The following is a 17,971-nucleotide window of genomic DNA, read 5'->3' on the forward strand; positions in this document are numbered from 1 at the left end:
AAAGACTTCCTATTTGATCCACATAAGGTTTGATATGAACCATATGTCACACATCTTATTCGATTTATTTGTGATTAAGGACCAACTGTACATGTACTACCCCCATTCTAATATAGCTGTGTAGCTATATGTAGAGGATACATATTAACCAATTTCTTCTTGTTATTTTTGTAACCATGCTATGTCCTGCTAAATCACAAAATTGTTATTTTGCTTCTAAAATGCAAGCTGCTATGCAGTGTTCTGCTTATTAAACTGACACATGAATCAGTACAGCTTTACCCACCTTACACATCATATGATGATGTATAAATAAACTTAGATGGACCCAACAGGAGCCTTAACTCCACAGAGTGATATCCCCCTCAAACATCTTTGTGGAGGAAATTCTATTTGGACCTTTCCGTCGACAATCTGAGATGATTTTTCAGGCTATAACTCCAAAACCATGCAATGTAGCTGCTTGAAACTTAATGTATATATTGGGCTAGTGTCCTAGCTATGACTTAGCTAGAACAGTGTACCTTCCATTTTCAATAGTTTTTCTGTTATCATGAAAACTTAGTCAAAAGTACAAAATTACAATTTCCTTTTGTTTCCGGGCTATAACTCGAAACCATTAAAGTTAGCTCCATGAAGCTTTCTGTCCATGTATATGAGGCTAGTGCCATACTTGTGCCTTTTATTTTTGGGGACCTCCCATTTTCAATAGTTTCTCTGTTTCTACAGAAACACATTCAAATCTGATCTAGGACAACACCAATCTGTGTCTAAGCATTGAATGCATGTAGTAGGTGTACTATTGAGAGGGATATTGCCATGCTTTGTAGCACATTGTTGATACAGGTTATGTTGTATGGAAGCAAGTTTAAAGTTTGATCTGACATGCTGAATATTGACGTCTCCATAGCTCACAATATTGTAATATTGATTCTAAATACTTTTTCTGATGCTTTAATTCCACAGATATATTCAGTTATTAGCAACTTATGTTCGTGACCTGATAATATTGTCACATAAACAAATTTTGTGTTTTATAAATGAAATTGTTTTGCTTGCATTTCATGTGTGTTAATGTTAGACAGTTTGTCGAATTATTGTTTGTGTATTACATACATTATAACTAGTTGCTCATTTTGCTGAAAAATTGTGAAATTATTCGTACCGGTACACATGTATATTGTGAAATGTACTGTTAAATGTTCCATGTAAGTTATTGTATTTTAGAATTATTTTATAGTGAAATGTATGGAAATAAGTAATGTTTGTTATATGAATGTGTGTCATGTTGAGTTTCTAATACATTAGAATTATCATAAAAAAAATTAGGTTTATATAAGCTTTCTTTTCCAGCTAGGGAGAGATATATACTCTTACAGTGAAATTTACTCTAATTCAGGAGTAAATAGTTTAGCTGGAAAATTCTGTACCAAACAGGGGGAGATAATTTTGTTGGTCAATGCTGGGAAATTCTGTACCAAACAGGGGGAGATAATTTTGTTGGTCAATGCCAGGAAGTTCTGTACCAAACAATGGGGACATAATTTTGTTGGTCAATGCCAGGAAGTTCTGTACCAAACAGGGGGAGATAATTTTGTTGGTCAATGCTGTGAAGTTCTGTACCAAACAGGGGGAAATAATTAAGCTGGCTAAAGCTGGGAAATTCAGTCCCATACAGGGGGAGATAATTTTGTTAAAATATTTGCAAAACAAATCTATATACATCAGAAGGGGATAAACTTACACTAAAAATGTATTATGTCATTTCTGTTCAGTAATATTGGCATTATGCTTTAATATATACCTATATATGACTTCCTTTTAAACCTGAAAATGACACTGGCTGGTAGACAAAACAGATATATCCAGGTAAAGACTTATCAACTCTTGATAGCTAACAGGACCATCCAACTTCAATTCCAATACACTGTAATTATTTTATGTAACAGACTGGTAAAAAGTGTTAATGTGTAGACGTAGGAAAGTTTGTGTATTTATATTGTTGGAGAGCATGGGTGTTAAAAAGTACCAGAGGAAGAGCATGTTTTTGACTTCATCTTTTTTATATGTGTGAATATTTTGTCTGTATTTAATGTAAACATAAAGTAGATAGCACTTGTTATTTATAAAAGGTATAAATGTACCGGTAAATACAAATGAATGTAAATTATTTGTCCAGTAAAACTGGCTTATCAGGTTGTCAGTACCAAAATTTAAAAGGTTCAATAGTCTTGAAAATTAAAGTGAAGTTTTTAAAAATTGAATAAATAATTTTGTAACATCATAGAAATTAAATCCACCTCCTTACCTAAACAAAAGCCTTTCAATGAAGAGATTTAAAAAAGAATGTTCTGTAACGCTACCACATGTTTTGTGTATAATCAACATCAGCAATAATTTTGAACCTTCTATGTTGAAATGTGTATTTATAATTGTAACTAATCTGATATCATCTTGAAATTTGTTATTTTGTTCAATGAAATGTTTTGTTGTGCTATAGATTGATGATAGTTTTTCTTTTTGTTGTGTTCTTAGTATTCTAGATCTTTGTTATACCATTTTGTTAATCCATATAGCTGAAGATAATCCTGGCCCCAATATCATTAATAGTATTTAAGACTATGACTGATAAGTTTTCCAGCCAGATCTCGGTGAAGTTAATATACTTTTGTGATTCTAATGTTATTTTGGTATACTGCTGATTTAAGATTTCTGTACAATAAGATTACAGGTCCGTGTTTTGTATATTTTTTATTTTTTTTTTGGGAGGGGGGGGGGGTGTCCTCTCTTCCACCTTCTAAACCTGCTACTTATGTCATTAAATGAGAGTGGCTGTTAACAACACATTAAACCAGACAAACCATCTACAAGTATATCATACCAGAATACAAAGTCTGTGTAAATATATTCAAAATTTGGTTTTATTAGTTTAACGTCCTATTAACAGCCAGGGTCATGTAAGGACGTGCCATGTTTGTTGGTGGAGGAAAGCCGGAGTACCAGGAGAAAAACCACCGACCAGCGGTCAGTATCTGGCAACTGCTCCACACGGGATTCAAACCCACATCCCAGAGGTTGAGGGCTTGTGGTAATAGGTCGAGACAACTTAACCACTCGGCCACCGCAGCCCCAATATTCAAAATAAGAAAACATAGGATATTATAGTATCATATGATGATGTAATATGTCATCAAAATATTACATGTTCTTTGAAATGGTATTGAAATTTGAAGCAGAAACAGCGCAGAATTTCATAACTGTAGGTACAGTTTATTGTAGTGAATACATTCCAGTCTAGATTTGTTTATTTATAGGCAAGTATATTAATTGTGATATTATCAGTTTGCATTATAAACCTCCCAATATTTTACTCAATGTATTGGCAAGACTATTAGAAATCCATATTAAATACACAATCACGGTCTCAACCATTTTAATTCAAATAACTTTGGCAGCGTGAATTATACTGGCCTATATTTTCTTTTTGTTACTGACAATTTGTAGTATTACAGGTAATTTGTAAAAATGTAAATTTCAAAGTTAGTACCACTACTGTTCATTTTATCAGCTCGTCTATGAAAGAGAGAGGGGCAGCTTATGGAATCACTTTGGCATCAACGTCGGCATTGATTTAAAGATTAAGCTGCTCGAACAACTCTTGTTTTTCTTAGTTTGATTTTATGTTGGCCAATATATGTCAAGATATCGTCAACTACTTAATTAAGTTTAACATAATATGCATTTATCATAAATGTACCATTAATTGTATGTTCGTATCAGTTCAAATTCATATGAACCAGAATTGAACCTGGTAGGTTCATTGTGTTATGAATGCATGTTGGTGAAGTTCATCATCTCTACATAGAGTTATTGTTCCTTGTTCTCGCTTGAATGTTCTCTATCAACGGCAAGAATGCTTGACAAGTATTGAACGCCAATCCATTTGATATACACTGTAACGATATTGTACTGATATACAACTAAGTTAAAGTGTTGGTCAGTTTCTAACACAAAAGGAATATATTTTGCTTATTTTGGTCCACATGGTACATTTTCAGGTTGATATTGATGTTGATAAGAATTGCTACTGTAATTCTGTTGATGATGTCTTTGTTACAATATGCAGTAATGTGTGATGACTCAAATTACAAATAAAAGTTAACAGGAAAACACTGTCCTGTGTTGTGTACTTTGTTGTTAGCATATTCCATACCAAGGATCTAGTATGGGATCTCAGTGGCCAACTAGTTCACTCGTTCAGACACATCACCACAAGCCCTTTATCTCTGGTTGTGAGCTACTTTGGGCAGATGCTAGGTACTAGGCATGCAATGACCTTGACCTGATCACCCTACAACTCGACCTTGTCCAAGATATTTTGATTCTCTATACATATGAAGTTTGAAAACATTCCAATAAAATGAAGGGATTATAGTGTTGCCAATGTTTTATTTTTTTCTATAGTGACAATGACTTTGACCTCAACCCAATAACACTGAAAACCAAAGTTTCTCACTGTATATATGTGAATTTTTATGACAATCCATGAAAACATAAAGTAAAGAGAATGCTGAAAATGTTTTTCTAAGTATAATAACATTAACCTTTACTTTAACCCCATAACTCAGAAACTCTTGCAAAAATATGTTGATGCTGTATTCATATGTAAAGTTTAATTAACATCCATGAAGAAATCATACTTAAAGTGCTGAGTAAGTGATAGTAAGTGGTCTTTGACTTGAAGACCCTGCACTTGAACTTGCCAAAGACATTTTAATTCTCTCTATGAACAAATGTATATAGATATAAATTTCATGAAAAATAAAGCTGTGAGATTGTCGAGTATGTTGTTCTAAATATAGTTACAGTGAACTTGACCTTGTAAACCTGAAAATACATGTCTAGTTTAATGGTAATTGATGAAAATATGGAACCATCAGAGCTCTGACAAACCTTATATGTACAGACAGATGAAGATGTCCCTTCCAATGTCACCAGCAGGGAACTTAAAATGAAAACAAGCAAACAAATTTTTAGCAGTTTTCTTTAATTTTCTGCTTTTTTCTTTTTCTTCTTTTTCTTATGTTTACTTTTTGACACACTTTCTTGTATACAGCCCTTAGAAGCTGTTTGATCGCAAACTTTAGCCTCTAAATTTGACTCCAAATCTTTTCCATTTTGTAGAATGTTCACTGTTGTAGCTTTTATAACAGTTGATTGGTTGTCCTGGGAACCAATGGAAACCTTGCTTTGTTTGATTATAAAATCATGTGACACTGCAGCAGCAGCCAATCTTTCGTCTTCTGATGAACTGAAGTAGAGAACACCATCAATTACTATTGGTCCCATTATTAATTTGAGTTAATAATTAATAATTACATGTAATATAATCTCAAAGACTACCTATCAATCATGAAAAGGGAGGTAACTCAATATACTCGCAATATGCTGCTCTGAATCTATATACCATGAACAATTTATGTGAAATCTACGTGTAAAGTGCAAACCATATTTCAAGACATTCCTGTAATAAATAATTGCATTTTACTGTAGTCCCTTCTTGCAAATACTTAATAACATTGTACAGCTGTATTGTATTTTACAAAAATAAATAAAATGCATGAAGTAATTGAAAACCTAAAAGATTCACTGTGGCAGTGCTCCACTAGGACCCACAGATTCTATTTTACACCAGGCAGAAAAGTATAGTGGGCCGATACATATATCCGTTCTAAGGTTAACTCACCAGTCACTACTGCTCTCAGGGGCTCTTTTCTTTTGGACTTGCTTCCTTTGTATTGGAATATCTTCTGGATTACAATCTGTCTTTAAACGATGACTTGACCCCACACACAGCCTTATGCCTATTATACCAAACGGTGTAGAAATAGACAGCTTCTTAAAGTTACAGTTGGTAGAGTATGTTTTTAGTTAAATCTCTATTAATTAATTTCTTCAATTATATTGGTAAGTATCACTGACAGTATTTCCAACCAATTCAGAAGAAAAGCAGACTCTTACATATGCTCTTAAAACTTGCTGTGTTTTTAGCCTGATTTCTCCTAACAAAGTATCACACAAAACTTCATTTATCGCCTCATGTAAGTTATATTAAAATCTATGACTAATATGTCCATTTTTACTTCAGAAATTGATGGAGAAATAACATCCTCGATACTCCCGGGGTTATATCAATTACATCATATCCATCCCTAGGTTATCTCAATGAGGCAGTCCAAGAGAAAACAAGAGATCCCAGAGGGATCTTGGCGCCCACCAAAGAATGATCTATGTCTGACAATGGAAAGAGGGATCTTTTCTCTGCTTTTCAAACTTTTTTCAAACATACTACATATAAAATTTGAGACAGATCACTTCAGTACTTTTTTAGAAAAAGTGTTTACAAATTCCAACTATCATAATACAAGATGGCCATCTTCTTCACTGATGTGTCCCAAAATGCATTATGCACAGCTAGGGCCCTAGGGGAACCTGCACATGAAATTTGAGACAGATCCCTTCAGTGCTTTCGAAGACATAACTGTAACAAACTTCAATAATAATCAAAGTACTGAAAGTACTAAATGGCTCGGTCTCAATGATTGGAGGATATATTTCTAAAGTCAACATTTTTTGGACAATAAGAAATAAAGTTTGCTAGTGTTCCTTCCAGTTTGGACTTTTGAGGATTCCTTGGACACCAAGGTGTTAAATAAGAAGCATATACTAAACTCTTAGGAGCCCATTCTAATATTTCCTATGGTGTTATATGCCAAATGACTTTATAGCATCTTTAACCTTTTCCTTGTTAATTTGATGTCAATTAAAATATCCATTCTGAATTGCTATTCTCATTAAGTTCCTGGGACCAAAGTATCAGTTAACAAGTATTGTTTTGCAGCAGAGACAGACAAGAGGCATATTTTTCTATGCCAAAATGTCTTAAATATAGAATATGTCAGTCCTCAAGAAGACTTATCAATATAGTCATACCATTTCTGAATAAACTGGTCAATTGGTCTACTTTTAACAAGTTTTTGTAATTAGTCTTTTGTAAAACAGCAAGTTGATTGATATATCCAAACATGATTTAAACTAGCTCTGATAAAATATCTTAAACATCTTATAGCCATTTAAACAAGAGCTGTCGGAGAACAGCAAAGCTCGCCTATTCAGAAGAAGTTGTTGTTCAAGTATTTACTATTTAAACATGGAAATATGACAGATTAACAGACTAAAAAAACCTAAAGGGCCCCAAATTGGTTGTATTATCACGTTCAGCATCCATACACATTAGGAAAATAAAATCATAAACATGTATGATGACTTAAGCTTAAACAATAGACAAAATAGAAACTTGCTCAAAAACTTTAACGTGAAATATGACAAATTAACAGACTCAAAAAACCCCTAAAGGGCCCAAAATTGGTTGTATTATCACATTCAGCATCCATACACATTAGGAAAATAAAATCAGAAACATTTATGATGACTTAAGCTTAAACAATTGACGAAACAGAAGCTTGCTCAAAAACTTTAACGTGAAATGGGACGCCAACGCTGACGCCGACGCCGGGGTGACAACATTAGCTCCCCCTATTCTTCGAATAGGCGAGCTAAAATCGTCTGGTCTATTTTCATGTTAAGTATACATTATGCCAAAAAGTAATCTTCTACATTTTATTCCAATATCAATTGGGTATCTTGTTAGCTCGCCATAAACCATGAATTGTTTTATGCACTTTTTTAACTTGAGGAAATTACAAATGAGTTTTTCTACAATATTTGTATTTTCAAATCCCCATACTTCTGATGAGCATAATAAAACTGGCATTACAAGTGACTAAAATATTTTCAGTTTAAAATCAACAGGAAGGGATACATTCTTTTGTTTCTTAAAAATAGTAGACACTGATTTAATTGTTTGTTCAGCAGTTTTTTTTCCTTTTCTTTAAAAACGCTACCATTAATGTTAAAAAATATACATAGATATGTATACCCTTCTTGTTGTTGGGCCAATTTACGTTTTGAGAATATTACAACTTTTATCTTTCTGATATATTAGATTATAATTTCCATGTAATGCAATAATGTAATGCAATATTATTCAAATCCGTTTAACATTTGTTGTAGAACAGTGTCATCGCCATATAAAATGATAAAAGTTTGGGATACATTTCAATATTATCTGTAAATAATTTGTCAATAGTTGTCAGACAATTAACATTCTTTTTCCGCCAGATAAGATTCCAAGTCATCAAGGTATATTGAAAATAGGAAAGGAGATATAAATAAGGTACCATACTGTGCATGTATATTTTCAATGTAAATTAACAATGTAAGCTGATCTTGCAGAATTGCCTTACAGCGTTATAATAAATGCAGTTGTCTCATTGCATTGGATATAATTGATTTAAGGCAGTTTCATGTGGCGACCGAAAAAGGTAAAATCACCATTTTCAGAGTGATCAGAGAAGATTGATAGTCAAGGAGGGAAAACATAAGACAACCTGTGTTATGCAAATTAATATCTAATTTATTTTGAATAAAGTATGCCGAAGATGATGATTAGTGTACTATTAACAATAATCTTAATATGTTTTCTAAAAATATGAACAACTAATGTCATATTGTGTTATAAATTTAATGTTTTATTTATTCTTTTTATTTCAAGCATGTAGATGTCATAGAAAATAAACAAATACCAAGTATATGCATATTAAAGTAAAATTCACAAATCACAACACTAATGTGTATTGTATATATGGAATGAAGATGATGATGGTAATTATTTGGATCAAAAATGTTTACAACATTAAATGTATTATATATATGGAATTTGAATATGATGATAGTAATTATTTTCATATCAAAACCTATTACAGTATTAAGCTACCACAGTTGAAAATGATTTCTTTCATTTTGTTCACACATTTTTTCTCCTGGACTGGTTCCAATTGAAATGATACTTGCATGTAGACATTCTGTAAAACATAAGAAAACAATAAATGTATTAACAGAGAAATTACCGAAAAGGCTAATATCATATAATTAAACTTTTTTTTATATATAAATAACAATACCAGTTTAGAGTAAATATTATTGAAATTTATTTTCTGTTGTTCTTTAGTCCTCCTGTTCTTTAGAGTTTTGTCCTTCATAAATTGATTGTAATACAGCAGTTGTCATATAATGTATCTGATAATGTGCACACAGAAGTATAAGTATATGCATATGCATGTGTGCATGGGCACGGTGATAAATTTATTTTGCCGAGTAAAAAGTTCAAAGAACTAGTATTGTTCATACTCAAAGATGTAATCGCACTAAAAACAGTGATCGTGTAGGCTTTTGTGTGATTGCATTTGTAAGGGGTGTATCTCTGAACGCCAACATTTTTGATTTAGCTGTAGGGTAGTTTGTTGTGACAGTGGTTATAGTCTTTTTCCTAAAGGCAGACCCAATGCCACAGGTAAATTTACCTATAAAAGTTACCTGTATTGATACTTATCTAAGTGTATATTGATTAATTTTCATTTCAATAAGTGTTCATATTTAATATCAGATACATATATACATAATATATGTTTCTGTTAATATCTATGAAAATATAATAATAGAATCTATGAATGAAATTAAATTAAATTCACAATGATTTTATTTCAAGAATTTTAAAGATTTCCTTGATATATCTAAAATCTCCGGTATAAATCTCATTAGATTTTCAATAGATTGATACTAAAATCAAGCAAAATTCTTTGAAACTTATTTCACATGGAAGTAACTTTACCATTCAGTAATATCAAAGAAAAAATCCAAAAAGGAATTATCCAATTTCAACTTAGTGTAACACCAATTTGATTAAAAGTTTGAAATAATATAATACTTTTGCCTGTTGAAACGTGATATATTTCCACAAGGTCTTCCATTTATGTCTGTTAAGTGACCTTATATACATATATAGTACATGTACATGTAACATCTGCGTAAATAACCTACCAAAGAGTAAGTGAATTTATGTCAAATATGATTTCCAAATTTTACTTGTACTTGACTGACCTTTTTAAGTTAACAGAACATACAATATATTTTGAAAGTTGCATTAGGATGCATCATTTATCATAATTATATAATTTTCCTGCTTTCTTATCCTAAGATGGTATTTCTAGATCAGCGTGATGTTACATTATAATGTAAATGTACATGTTCATTTGTATATCATTATAGCAAAAGAGCAACCAATAATTAAACTGTTGTCCGTTAACAGCGCAGTAAAATTATATATTTTTGTGCATGTTAGAAATAACATATAAATTTCTTTCCTATGGTTGAATTTCGGTCAAACATTGTTACTAGATACAAATTGGTATATGTACTATAATCTTTAAACAGAAAAAATTAGAAAACTGTTAATTTGGTATTCTGAGCACTAAAAGTTTGCAACATTTTGAGAATTACAAGACCTTCAACATATGGACTTGAAATAATTTTGCCAGTATTGCAACATTAACATCTATAATGTGTATTAAAATGAATATAGTTAAGACCCTAAGTAACAGTCTTCAATCTCATTTCATTTAGTATTTTTACATTATTAAGTGACTTCTAAAAATATATTTTGTATCAAAAATACATATAGAGCATTAAACCCCAATGATATATTATTACCAATGTTTATAAAACATCATATATGTGTGTTTGTGTCGGCTTCAATAGATTACCAACTTAAACTATAATCAACAGGTCAAAATTTCCGACAATATTAATTTAAACTTTTGTGATATTGTTTTTTCTCCACTCATTTTCTAACCAAATACTTCACGGTGTACGTCTATGCGATAAGAGAAATCATGCGCAACTATGCACGGTCACAAGAAATGAAAGTTGGCTAAGAATGTAGCCCTACTGGAACTCCTATGTCAAAACAGAATACTGTTACATTAGAATATACACTGATCAAGAAACCTGTTTTTCTGATAAAATTGAGATATGATTTGTAAAAAAATATTTCACCTGGAACTCAAAATGCATCGTTCTTAATAATCCACATGTAGCTCCATATTAATTCTTAGCATATTAAAGCACTGATTATCTTTGATTAATAATTTACGTTGTATATAATACGGAATATATTGAAGGAATTTTTATCCAAAACCCACCAATGTTACCTATGATACTGATTGAAATACAGGTAAATCTCAAGTGACTTTACAGGTGAAAATAAAGACAGCTTATATGAAACAGTATATAATTGCCTTCCTATTGTTTCCTAAAACAACACCTACCTGTTGTTGATAAATATGTTGGCGTTAAGAGAACACCCCTTTGTAAGACTGTGCCAGGTGGTAGAGATTAGTTCCGCTCGAGTGATCACACAATGCAAGTGAAAATCGGGAGTATGTTTATGTAAGTTTTAATTACTAATCTCTGATGATTGTTGATAAAATATAACTCAGGATAATTGCTAAACATTTAACCGTTTTCTCCACGTTTGTTGTAGATTGAAACAGCTTTTTAAGTGCCGTTCTACGGAAGAATTATGAAGAAGAAATCGGCATTTTCATCGATCTACAAATGAAGTAGTCCAAAAAAATCTCAGTTCGAGTTATACGAACATTTTATGTATGATTTTTGTCATTCGGACCAAAAATACTTCGTTCATTACGTAGTTTACTGAATACGTTTATATATATTATCAGAACGTCAAGCTCCTGTGGGCCTACATGTGATGAAAGTGGCTAAAATGTTTTTAGTGACAACCTCTATACGTGCTTTAATATGTATATATAATCTGATAATGTATACATGTGCTTATAAAATTATCGATAATTATGGATGTGGTAAATATTCATACCTTATTAACTGCCGTAAGTTGGAAATTACGCCAGCTTGGACATTTAGAAAATGTTCATCGTCTCTCACGCGCTATTTGATCAGTTTAAAAGGTTTATCCTAAATTTTCTTAGAGTTGTCTTTCTTCCATTGTGGATTTACACGTACATGTGGCATAACGCAGCCGTGATAAACAAATCTCCATTTCGTCCTGAGATTTATTTGCTCCCGAACTAATATGATTCAAATTACAAAAATCATTATTGTAAAAATTTTGATGTTTGAGGTGAAACATTGATTTCATTTTTCCGTTGCGGGATAATTGTCACTAATAGGTACAAAACGCGTGGGGCGAAGCGAAGCATTTTCGGGACGAAACGTCTTCATGCATTGTTAACAACATTTTCGGGACGGAAAGTCGAGATACATTGTAAACAATTCAAGTGAAAATTTTCCAACCTAAGATCATTTGGATAGTGTATATGGTAAGGATATGAAAGCAGTTATCTACTTCTCCTATTTCAACATTACAGATACGCTTATTTCAGTAACTTTCATATTCAAAATTTGCTATTTAAAATTCCCGGTAAAATCAAAGTTGTTGAATACACTGCCGTTAGGAGCGCTAGTATCTGCGAGCAAGTTCTAAGCCAATCATATTGAGGAAATTGACTGAAAGAGAATTTTGCAACCACGATCACAATGGCGAGGTGATCCTCGCCAAAAACCCAAGATGTCGGCCATCTTGGTCACCGTTCGGTCCCAAAATGTAATATGCAAAACTAAGGCCCTAGGGGAACCTAGATATGAAATTAGAGAGAGATCTCTTCAGTACTTTTTGTGAAATAGTGGTAACAAACTTCAACTATCAAAATCCAAGATGGCGACCTGTCAGACATCTTGCTGACCAATCACTTCCAAAACGCAATATGTACAACTAGGCCCCTAGGGGAACCTACATATGAAATTTGAGAATGATTCCTTTAGTAGTTTCTGAGAAATTGTGATGACAAACTTTAACTATCAAAATCCAAGATGGTGGCTTGGTGGCCATTTTGTTGACCGATCGGTCCCAAAATCCAATATGCACATCTAGGCCCCTAAGGGAACCTGCATATCAAATTTGAGAATGATCCCTTGAGTACTGTCTGAGAAATAGTGATAACAAACTTCAACTATCGAAATCCAAGATGGCTGTCTGTCAGCCATCTTATTGATCAATCAGTCCTAAATATCAATATGCACAACTAGGGCCCTAGGGGAATCTACATATGAAATTTAGGAATGATCCCTTCAGTACTTTCTGAGAAATAGCAATGACAAATTTTCACTATCAAAATCCAAGATGGCGGCTTGGCAGCCATCTTGTTGACCAATCACTTCCAAAAGGCAATCCCTTCCAAAACGCAATATGCACATCTAGGGCCCTAGGGGAACCTACACATGAAATTTGAGAATGATCCCTTCAGTACTTTCTGAGAAATGGAGATGGCAAGAATTGTTAACGGACGGAAGGACGGACGACCATGGACGAAAAGCAATTTGAATAGCCCACCATCTGATGATGGTGGGCTAAAAAATTGACCAAACACGGACCTGCAGAGACTTCCTTTGAAAATTACAGAGAGAGTGCCAGTCGACTTCAAAGCAACAAAGTTAACCACAGTTCCGTTATACAATAGATTTGATGTACATCAAAGTCAAGGATACTAAAAATTACCTATGTCGACATTGTTATCTCCAGTTTTACTATGAGATAGTCCAGGGGTGGATATAATGTCAGTGATAGTAATCCCTGGTGTATCGAGGATGAGAAATAAGGGTTAGATTATAAAACCATACCAGTGTCCTCATAGCTCACAGGTTTCAAGTTTGCATTTTCTGATTGGTGTTCTTCTACCTCACTGCAAATAAATTGAAAGAATATTACAAGAATAATTCTTGTGAATGTAAATTACAGTCAAACCTATCTGTAAAGACTGCCCAAGGGACCAAAAATGGTCTCTATAGTCATGAACTTTTTACACAAAGGTTAAATTGTTGAAATGGACTATCTGAGTTCATGAGAAAGTGATCTTATTTCAAAAGAAGATAGACAGAAAGACAGAGAGGTGGTCTTAATGCAGGTTTGACTGTGAAGTGTAAATGAAATTTTAGTAAACGATATCAAGCCTTCATGAAAATGAATTAATTAATTATTTAACAATGCGGTTGTCCAAAGCAAATGTACGATACAATTATACATACATTGTATGCGACTCTAAATCGCAAAATTAAATCACATTGAGAAAGTCCTTAAAGACATCATATGATATGATATCAATTTTGCAAAGTTTTGAAACTTTACATGCCTTGCCAGCATATCAATACATTATTATTAGTATGCTAACCGAAACGTGAAAAATTACTTAAGACTTTGTTGGCTGTTGAAATATTGATACCTACTGGTCCAACATCTGGGATAATTTCTTGGCTACAAATGCTTTGAACTCTGGTGTTGTATTCAGGTCATTTTTCTCTTCATGCTCTGCTGTCTGAGATGGTCTACAACAAACCTGTCTTATATTAATATATGTAACATATATATGTTTTTCCTGTTAATTTCGAGTTTTTTTTTTTTTTGTGGTTTCAAACAAACAAAACAATTCCACAAGGATAGTCAGTTTACCTCTTTGATGGTAAATTTGGTATGGGCCGTTCCCTGTGCTTAGCTGACTGAATGCCTAAAACAGAAAAAAACAAACTTTTTTTGTTATGTAAAAGAAATACAATAGAGAACTATAAAGTATTGATATCTTCAGTTTTAATTTAATAAATATTTTCATTTACTAATTTTTTGTTGAGGCCTTCAGAACAGAGAAGCTTGGGATGAATACCACTTTACTTGAAATGACAGAAATTAATTCAAGTAAGGAAACTGGTTAATGAATATGTTTCAATGACAAGAGCCATGAAATGTTGGAAATGGTTAAAGATGCTCCACCGCTGACAAATGGTATTTTTTCACTATCAAAAACAGGAGCAGACGATTTAGTATTTTTCTTCAGTTACAAAAGTTACTTACTTTACACGATAACAACCCATGAAAAGTTTGAGCTTCTATTTTTACTTCAAGTTAAAAACATGAAAATAATAAATTGCATCCCGAAAAAATTCTGTGGCACTATATTCTAAATGGAATGAAGTACTGATTGCACATGCACGCCACCACAGGCGAAATAAATTATTTTACATTATTTTTTGTGTGTTAATTTGGCATATTTCTACACGATTAAACACCAAATATTGTTCAAATGATGAATATCATTTCTACTCTGTCGGCGGTGGAGCATCTTTAAAGAGTAAGTTTTTTTTTTTAAATATGGGTCAAAGGTCAAAATTCAGGACAGTGGTAAATATATTGGTCATTTCAAAAATTCACTGGCATCACACGCATTAATCAAGCGAAAAGTCTATTATTGCAGAAAAATATTTCAGTACTTTAGAGGGACCTTATTACAGTTAAATGTTCGACGGGAGGTAACTCGTATAAAAAACAACTTATGTGTATTCCAGCAGTAAAATCATATATGCCTACAACCTTCATACAGTACAGAATACGATTTATACTATGGTACTTTAAAAGTCGTATAAGCATGTACATATAATTTTCATGAAGAAGAAGAACACGAATAAATGCTTGTGCCCCATGCTGTAACTTGCTGTTCTTAGTCTCTACTGTCTTCTACTGTTCCATAAAATACTGCGACAATGACAGTGAAAAGTAAGTTACCGGTAGGTTCCTCTTTCGACTTTGTTGGTTTAACGATAGTTGTTACGTCTACGGCAGCATCTAACAAACGTTGGCGCTGATTTTCATCCTCAACCGAGCTGTCGGATTCGGAATCGGAGGCCATGTTTGTAATGATTTTTAAAACTTTCGGATTGAACTTCCGGTCATTAATAATGCGGAACGTATCGACATAAACGTACAGTATCCAGATGCCTTTTGACGCCGTTTGTGACAGTTCAAAGATGGGCTCCTGTATACGAAATCGATCCCGTAAGAAATTTAGCGTAAGTCTGATGTGATTTTGCTATTTGTTTCAAATTACGATTAAAAGCATGGCATTGGTGGAGAACGTCAAAACCTTTGGTAATTGTAGAATGGTTTAATCTAAAAATAGCATATTTAATTCTGCTTCGTTCCAATGGTTGATTTCAAGTCAATAAATGATTAAATCGTATTGGATAACACATGAAACTGTGTACATGTGTATTCATTTACGAGAGGTGCGCGGTTCAAAAACAAAGTGGTTATATTTAGACTTATTCAATCACTACATGAGTTTAAAGATGCTCCACCGCTGACAAATGGTATTTTTTCACTATCAAAAATATGAGCAGACGATTTAGTATTTTTCTTCAGTTAAAAAAGTTACTTACTTTACACCATTACCACCATTGAAAAGTTTAAGCTTCTAATTTTACTTTAAGTTAAAATATAAAAAATAATTAATTGCATCCCGAAAAAATTCCATGTCACTATATCCTATATGGAATGAAATACTGATTGCTTATGCACCAAAGGCAAAATAAATTATTTCATTACATTTTTTGTGCTAATTAGACATACATACACACGATTAAACACCAATTACTGTTCAAATGATGAATATCATTTATGCTCTGTCGGCGGTGGAGCATCTTTACAATGATCTCAAAGTTGTTTGCAGAATTTTCAGCGGGTAGGTAAATGTAAAAACGTAAGAGAAGATTTTGAAAAAGAATAATACGTGTAAAATAATTATGTTACACGAATACGGTTGGTAGTAGACTAAAGGTTACACATTGTGCACACGGTGTGAACTACGAGTGGACACGGAGTGCACGAGGTTTAGACTACAGGTAGACACGGAGTGCACAAGATTTAGACTACAGGTGGACATCGTGTGTCCACTGCAGGTGGACATCGTGTACAGGTAATATATCCAGTACATTCAGACCACAGAAAGACTAGATAGATGTGTTAGAAGATATGAGAAAAGATATATTTATTCTGTAGTCTATATAGACTTTGACAGATACTAGTATTTATTGCGATCAGAAACGTAATATTCTACACATGAAAGTGCCGTTAATAACTGGAAATCATTCGCACTGTAATGTTTATTCGAATTGATACATATAAAGTAAAATGTATCAGTACATTATCATACAATTTAATTTATAAAAGGGGACATTTAATAGAAGTTACAGTTAAAGAGACAATTAACTCAAGCTAATTATTTTACATAACCAAGAAGCCAAATATAGCATAAATGTATTGTTCTACATTTCTTATGAAACATATAACGTAAAACATTGACAAATTCCTCAACATTGTTAAGTATTTTAATTAATATCGTTGAAATATCAAATCGTTGTTCAATACGATTAAGCAGGTACTATATGGACGCTGTACCCATACCCGAGCCAAAGTCACGCACGTTAAACAAATGAACTACATAACCACTAAATGATTTTTTGGCAAGACAATTCACATAATAAGGTAAACACACTACTGTCAGAGCGATTAGAGCAGTTCTAGACAAAAGTTGCATTACTCTACGAGCACGGGATAGGGTTCGGCATACAAGAAATTTGACCACAGTGTGTAATGGCGGACAGCGAGAGAGTTGGAACATTTCACACACATGTCACCACCATGGGCTTTTCAGGCATATCACAGTAAAACCGACTGATCTAATTACCATTAGAACTGGGTTTTTTTTTATATATGTACAAATTTTAATGTTTTCTTAGACTGAATTGCCCCTTTAATATAAAAGCAAATTAACTGCGTACAGGTCCTTACGGTAAACCACTGCTGTTATGTCTCATCAACCCGCATTTTCCCAGTAAAAAACTGTTTTTCTTAGCTTATGTTATACAGTTAAAACATTGATTTTTTTTATCTAATAAATCTTACTTTGGATAGTTTGAACCCAGGACATAGATGAAATTCTTATTCGAACACATAAAGTAATGAACTTACGTGAAGTCAGAGATTTTCAGTGATGGCAAATCGTCGCCCAAGAGATAACTATGTATGTATGGAATATAGTTTTCAAAACGGCAAGGTGCGTGAAATAGTGTATACGGAATGGTTTGGTATATA

The 17,971-nt window shown here is 32.9% G+C and overlaps 2 protein-coding genes across 3 annotated transcripts in view; one reads left to right on the top strand and one right to left on the bottom strand.

Moving 5' to 3' along the window:
- Window positions 1-17,971, top strand: part of LOC138331950 (uncharacterized) — a 55,194-nt gene that overhangs the window by 22,092 nt on the left and 15,131 nt on the right. Inside the window, exon 1 of one of the 2 annotated variants that reach the window (XM_069279845.1) lies at window positions 15,784-15,888. The exons of the other annotated variant lie outside the window; for it this stretch is intronic. The gene's annotated coding sequence lies outside the window, so the exon portion shown is untranslated. Of the gene's footprint in view, window positions 1-15,783; window positions 15,889-17,971 lie in introns of those variants that run through there. 2 annotated transcript variants of the gene reach the window in all.
- On the bottom strand, window positions 5,031-15,763 carry LOC138331952 (protein CUSTOS-like). The gene is made up of 6 exons (XM_069279848.1): window positions 15,605-15,763; window positions 14,501-14,555; window positions 14,278-14,376; window positions 13,675-13,736; window positions 5,747-5,864; window positions 5,031-5,311 (listed from the first exon to the last, which is right to left on the bottom strand). Exons 1-6 carry the CDS (start codon window positions 15,726-15,728, stop codon window positions 5,047-5,049), a joined length of 723 nt encoding a protein of 240 aa, XP_069135949.1. The 5' UTR covers window positions 15,729-15,763; the 3' UTR covers window positions 5,031-5,046.

The sequence above is a fragment of the Argopecten irradians genome, chromosome 9, assembly GCF_041381155.1.
Source record: "Argopecten irradians isolate NY chromosome 9, Ai_NY, whole genome shotgun sequence".
NCBI classification, from domain to species: Eukaryota; Metazoa; Mollusca; class Bivalvia; order Pectinida; family Pectinidae; genus Argopecten; species Argopecten irradians.